The sequence below is a fragment of the Vigna unguiculata genome, chromosome 6, assembly GCF_004118075.2.
Source record: "Vigna unguiculata cultivar IT97K-499-35 chromosome 6, ASM411807v1, whole genome shotgun sequence".
NCBI lineage: Eukaryota > Viridiplantae > Streptophyta > Magnoliopsida > Fabales > Fabaceae > Vigna > Vigna unguiculata.
The window spans coordinates 11499813-11507165 of NC_040284.1; the positions used below are offsets into that span (position 1 = coordinate 11499813).

The 7353-nt window shown below is 28.4% G+C and overlaps 1 protein-coding gene across 1 annotated transcript; it reads right to left on the reverse strand.

Annotated features, from left to right (window-relative positions):
- Positions 1 to 3272: 3272 nt before the first annotated feature.
- On the reverse strand, positions 3273 to 4016 carry LOC114187494. Its single transcript, XM_028075754.1, has one exon. It carries the CDS (start codon positions 3827 to 3829, stop codon positions 3530 to 3532), a length of 300 nt encoding a protein of 99 aa, XP_027931555.1. The 5' UTR covers positions 3830 to 4016; the 3' UTR covers positions 3273 to 3529.
- Between the last annotated feature and the right edge of the window lie 3337 nt (positions 4017 to 7353).

A 7353-nucleotide genomic window follows, 5' to 3' on the forward strand; every position in this document is an offset into this window, starting at 1 on the left:
TATATATATATACCAAATTTTACAATATGTAAGAGAGAAAATATTAGTAAAATAAAGGTATCATATTAAAATAAAGAGATCATTATTAAAAAAAATATAATAATTGAAATTCACCTATGAAAATAAGTTAGAAGATGACAATTTTGTAATTATGAATTTTATTATATATATTTTTTTCACATTTTCTATCATCCAAATTTCTTCATGATCCATATTTTGAATCTAAAATATCTTTCCATAATCTCTTCTCTTCATTACACAGTCTCCACTTTCACTTGTCCAGAAGGACCACATTAAATCGTTTTAAGTCTTTAATGTCAAGACCCTCTTCTTCCTTTGATTTACATAAGGTTTCCCATTTAAACCATGCTATTTTTCTCTTGACTACATCCTAACCCCATAAAAATTTTCTTTATATTCTCATGATTTGTTCACTAATCCATGTTGAAATTTTAAAGAAATACATAAATAAATAGGTACAACTATAAAGACAGATCTAACTAGACACACTCAACTCGTGAAAGACATAAATTTTCCTTTCCACTAAGATAAGTTTTGCTTAACCTTATTCTCAATTAGGTCCCAAAATTGTTTTTGTCTTGGGTTGCCTCCTATATTTATGCCTAGGTATTTGAGTGAAACCTTCATCAAACCACAATTCAGAATAATAGTGCTTCTTTTTAACTCATCTTCTGTTATTCCTACTCCCCATACCCTACTTTTATGTAAATTCACCCTTAGACCTGATGCAAGTTCAAAGCACCTTAAAATATTTTTAATGGTCACAATGTTCTTGACACTTATTTTACAGAGGAACAATGTGTCATTACGAATTGCAGCATATTCACTTTTACCGTTTATGTCCCTACCCACATTCCTGTAGCACTTGCTTCTTATTAGCTTGTCTAATAATACTTGTCAGTCTTTTTCCACTATTAAAATCAAGAAAGGTGTTAAAGATCACCTTGTCTAATAAATATGTGTAAGATTGTATTTAAAACATTTGAATCTATCACATTGGATTTTGTCTTAATCAAACACTAACTTAATCTATCTTTGACAAGTAATTGTAACAAGTAATCGATCGTCTGATATAAACCTAGTGGTGAAAGAGAAAAAAAAAAAACCTGAACAGAGAGAAGACGTGATCCCATGAACATAAAGCATTGATAATGTATACTTGACCCTACCAATTGTTTTAACTATGTTTAGTATTTATTTGATTAATTTTTAATTTATTTTAATTTGTTATGTATCGTAAATGTGTGAGGATAAAATATATTAATAAATATATCATATGTTTAATATTTTATCGAAGAAATTTTTATGTTATCTGAAACTATTATGAAAACAAAATATTATCCGCTTGAATAACTAAAAAGGGAAAACAAATTGATTTGATTGATTCTAAAAGCTCAATGGACACTGTCATAAAAGGAAAAAGGCAAGTGACTACATAATACTTTATTAAGACTTCCATTAAAAAAAATGGAAACTTAAATTTATTGAGCTTGATGGTAAGATAAATGAGCTAGTTAGGCCTCTATTTTATTAGCTTATAAATTATTTTGATAAATTTAAATATATTTAATAAAGTACCATAAAAATGATTTATTTTAATAACTTTTATCTGTTAACTTTTTTCATTTTTGTATTGTTATCACTATTGAATAAATATAACCCATATCAGTCTTAGTATTTCATTTGACTATCAAATAATTATTTTAATAATTAATTCAATTTTAGTATTTAATTATTATTTTAACATTATATGTTGAATAATTAATGTTTCATTATGTTATATTATGTGAAAACTATACAATCAAAATTGTAAGTAAAAGATTTAATGTAACACTAATTCAATTAGAAAAATTAAAATATTTCAAATTTTAAAAATGTATAAAATTAAAGATGATTAATACATGTTAATTTTAAATAATTTAAATAAAATTACATACAAAAATACTGTAGTATATATACTAGTAAAAAATAATAAAATTATTATTATTATTTTTATTATAAAATTAAGTATAAGTAATTTTATAATTTTATTATATTTAGTTTTTATTTTTTGTAGATAATTTTTTAACTAAAAAATAATTAAGTTTGAAAAGATGTTAAAAATTACAAAAAAAAAAACAATTAAATTTTAAATAACTGATCATTAAAATATAATATTGATAAAATAATTATTTTAATTTAAAAATTATTTAAAGGATAAAATTGAAAAAACAATTCTTTTATATATAGAATATTGAAGATATAGATACATGTTTAAAAAGTCAATAAAAACACTAAAAATTTTAATATTATTTTAGAATTGTACTTACTAATGATATATTTTTATGTAAAAAACGCAAATTTTATTTATATAAGAAAATTTATATAGTTCTATGTCAGTTTATATTCTAAAACTAGTTTATCCCGCAATTCTATCAAACATTTTTAAATACAACTAAGAGATTCCAAAGGAAAATGTATTGACCTCCTAATCAGATAACCTATTATTCTATATGTGACAAGTTATAGTAATAATGAAAAAGAGAATTAAAATGCAAAGTCCTTTAATTGTTCTTTAAACATACTTGCAATAAATAAAGTGAAGCAAGTTGAATTCCACCTACCATGCCACTTCATTCTTAATTATATCCCAATTCATTATTTTATTTCTTCATTTGGTTTTAGATTAATTATTTTGACCAATTCTCATGATTCATTATAAGAGAACTCAACCCAATATCAAGAATTTGTTTTGTTTATATATATTTAAGAACAGTTATGAACCATGATCTAACAAGTGGTTTAAAACATGAATGAACTAAAGTGGTTCACTATTCTTTTATATATCGACATTTATTCATGAAGCCATTACCAAGACAACAAAAAATTAAAATGTAGAACCAAAACCCTTTTAAATGTTTTCTCTTTCTTTGCATGGTGTGAATGGTTCCTGCATAATTTAAATGCTCAATAATATATAACAAAACCTTTTCCTCTTTTGATAGAAAGACAAGAATCGGTCATATATTGCAAATTTTTTGGCACCAAAATAGCAGTCCTCTATAAATTGTTTTGAGAAAGAAGAATTTGAAGAAGAAAAAACTTCCTTGACAAAATTGTTAATTTTGGAAATTAACTTTTCAAAACATAATCTGTTCAAGAGGAAAATAAAATACACAATCACCATCACTAAATTTACTTCATATGAGTCAAACTTTAAGGAGAGAAAAGATAATAAAGGAAAATAGAGGAAGAGGAAGAAGAAGAACTCATATATAATTAGCCATTCCAAACACATGTACTTGTTCTTTACTACACATGAGGAAAATTCTTTCACATGTTTTGGTTGATTCATGCAAACACCAATACCAAGTATAAGAAAATATAAGAAAAAAAGGGAAAAAATTGAGGAGAGAAGAAGAAAGCTATATGGTCCCAATCTAATTCATAGAGAAAGCCAAGCCAAACAATTACAAGAAAGGAAAAAAAAAAAAAAGCTACAATATATATTCACATAGTATTTGAGTTGCTACATCAAAATTGCATATCTCATGCTGTCATTTACCATAAGATGATTCATTTCAGAAATCTGCACAAATTCACCAGAAACCCAAACCCCATCTGATCCATTTGCTTCAGGATGAGACACACATGAGAGAATTGAAACGGGAGCATGAAGAATGCCATATATAACAGAGATTCCACTCCAACTATGCTCTCTTCTTCCACCGTTTGTACCACCCTCAAACATGTTCTCATCAGCCACTCTTGATGAACTCTTCTTTGTGTTCTGCAGTTTTCTTGTCACCACACTCAGAAAACGCCACATACTTAGTTTCTCACTTTCTCTGCTACAAGAAGGAACCAATAAACAGACCTAAAAATCCAAGCTTGTGTTTGTGTTGTTGGATGAAGAGGGAATTGAAGGAAGCAAGGGTTTTGATATAATGGTAATTTTGGTGGTGGTGTTGGTAGTGCTTGTGGTTATCACAAAAGGTTTATGGGTTCCTTTTGGTTTTAAAGAAGCCAACTATCACTACCATTTTCATTTCCCATTATAATGAAAAGTGGACCCTATCAAACCCAACTTGCCGACAAAGCTGCCTAACTGTACAAAAAAGTGTGATCTTTACTTTTGAATTTGGTTTTACTTTTGTTTGAGTCATACTTGTACATTTGTTACCCAGTAAGCGATGGTTTTTTCACAAACACATGGAGGACGGAATTTAAGGTATTGCTTTACGTGGTAATACCAAGTTGAAGGAAGGGTGCAGGAAGCTAAAGACAAAACTTATTATGGCCAATCATTGGATCAGTAAAATCATCAGAGAATCATCACAGCCGTTTGATGAATCATACACATTGCATCAAAAGTGAAATTAATCACTTTGGATTCTTTTGTTCTTCTTTTTTTGTTAACCTATGGTTGTGGACTGGTTGGTTATTCTTCTTTTTTACTTTTCTAAATTTGTTTATACTTGTGGTGTAGGTGTAGGATCGCCATTAATTGTCAAGTCTGAATTTCATATTTGATTCTTCTAAACTCATAGATTTTGAAGTAGTAATTAATCTCTAAATAAATAATTATTTGATCCATTGATTAAGTTTTTTTAATAGAGTAATAAAAAGTGTTGGTTGAGATGAAAGTTAAAGTTGATAAGAATTAAGATTAGCGGTATATGATAATTAAAAAAATATAAATGATTCTTTTAAAAGATAAAAATATGGATTACATAGAAGGTTTGTGGTATAATAATGGTGTATGATATAAAGTTTATAGGTTCCTGCAAATCGTGTGGGAGAATCAATACCTGTACCAAAATGCGATAGAGACATATGTGGTGTTATATGAAGTAGTACTATTGCTCCACTATATACAACCCCAAACCATCTAATTCTCCAAAACAAAAATGCATACAAATTACCAAAATATTGAATGCGACAAAATACTCATGGAGGACAAAAATAAATACCTTAGTATTTCAACTTAAATGCATTTACTAACCAACAAGTCTTTCACAAAATTCATATTGCACTCAATTTTTCTATTCAAATCTCAACCCGTCTCTTAAAGGATGACCCGGTGGATTGCCGGCCTCTCCTAAAACTTTTTTTTTTCAATTTTTAATTATATATATTAAAAGTATATTTAAATATATAAATGATTTTCAAACTTTTAATTATTTAATTAATATGTATTATACTTAGACGATCATGGGTAGCTATCCAGTCTAAACCGTCTACGTCTAGTTGAATTGTAAAAAGATGGTTAACTAAACAAGATAACACACATGGTGGTTCGGGCCGCCTACTCTAGAGAAGAATAGCGCCTAAGGAAGAACAGTTAATCCCAAACTTAGAAAAATGCAGTGAGGCCTCCAGTGTCGACTCACTAACATAGGGCTTGGGCTTGGCCCAGGCCCATTTAGAACCTGAACATTGGCCCAACGTGATGAGGAGGGTTCATCCCATAAAAAAGAAAAAACATAATTAATGCCTCTATAAATGCACATGGACCCCAACAATACTCTTTCATTAATTCACTAATATGAGATTTGACTTTTGAGAGTCTTTGCTGACTTGATCGTTGGAGTCCTTTCTGCAAGTAACCCTTAAGCATCCAAACTGCCAACATTAGGAGAAGGCACATCCAAGCCAAGGAGTAACCAGTTCGAGAAGTCAGTGATTGGGGTAAGATGTGATTTGTGTTCTCTAATATTCTGTTATTGTTTCTGCAGGAACATAATCTATCTAATTAAATAAATTAAAATAATTATCACATTGCTATATTAAATGATTTTTTTTATAATTAATCATTGAAATTCAAATTATAAATGTTAATGATATAAATTATAATACTAAAATAGGTCATCATACGTCCACCCCACCTTAACAGTTAGGTGGATGAAAATTTAACGCAACCAGTCAAATTTTGACTAGTCAATTATGTCAATCCTAAGAAAATATAATTGAAAAAGAAATTTCACTAATGTTTGTTACCTTTGTTTGTAATTAGATTTATTAATGAAAATTAATTACCAAAAAAACATAAATACTTAATATTATTAATTTTGTTAATATATATATATATATATATATATATAATGTATGTATGATTAAATATCTTTTTTGTCTTGAAAAATACAAATTTAATAAATAGTTTATAGTTTAAATTATTCATTAAAATTGTACTTCATCCCTGCTTCAAAGTATGTACCAATTTCGTCCTTATAAAAGAATGTAAAATATCCTCAGTACCAAACGACGATGTTAAAGTTTTCCTCTCCTTCCTACAACTCTATCTTTGTCGTAACTATAACTCTTTCTCTCTCTCTCTCTCTCTTCACTTTGACTCTCTTTCTAATGTTACTGATGTTGGTGGGAGAATTTGTAGTTGGAGAAGAGGTATGACAGGGTTTTGATGAGGTGGCATTAGTAGCGACAATTGTAGAAATTAGGGAGGAAAAGCAGTGAGCATGCGTGGAGAAAGGAGAGACAAGAGCATGTGGCGACTGAGACACGAAAAGTAGTAGCAAAGAGGTTGATAGAATGAATTGGAATGGACGGGAAAAGGAAGACATGAATGAGGAGACAATAGAATAATGAACTAAAGAGATTTTATTTCAGTTCATATGAAATTTGGATTTAGGAGAAGATTGACTTGTATGATTGACCTTTATAACCATTGTTAGGATTACTCCCACAACCATTAGAAAGGGAGTCTAATTGAGGAGAGAAAGAGAGTTACATAAGAGAGAAAAAGACTCTAATCTCATTTAGTTTTAGAAACAAAAAACATATTTAACCATATATATATATATATATATATATATATATATATATATATGTACTATTAAACTTTTTCTACTTTGTCAATATTTGACCATTGTAGCATGCTAAGAAAGACGTAGGAGAAAAAATTACACATGCTGAAATATTTATTACAACTCATCAACGTTGAGAAGGCTAGAAAGAAAAAGAAATAGACGAAGAAACAAATAATGCTATTGTAATTTTATAATTATTTATAAGTACATATAAATCTATCTTTTTAATCATTGACATTGATTTGGTTTTATTATATTAAGCTTCAAGGTTCCACTCAGAACTCAAGTGAATATGCAGAACAAGCATTTGAATCACTGTTTGGAAAAGAAAAGTCTGAGAGAGTACGTTGATATGGAAAGACTATGACACCATCAACATTTAAGAAAAATGAAGAAATTGATGCTATCAAGAAAGAATATGAAAATAAAATGACTCACATGACACATGAAATTCAAGGTCTAAAGGCAATGGTAACATTTGAAGTAAAGCAACAAAATCCAGAGATTTAGTACGAGGACCTAAATA

Bases quoted from the DNA above. Each gene is read 5' to 3' on its own strand.
- LOC114187494 (XM_028075754.1), bottom strand. From the start codon at position 3,829: ATGTGGCGTTTTCTGAGTGTGGTGACAAGAAAACTGCAGAACACAAAG.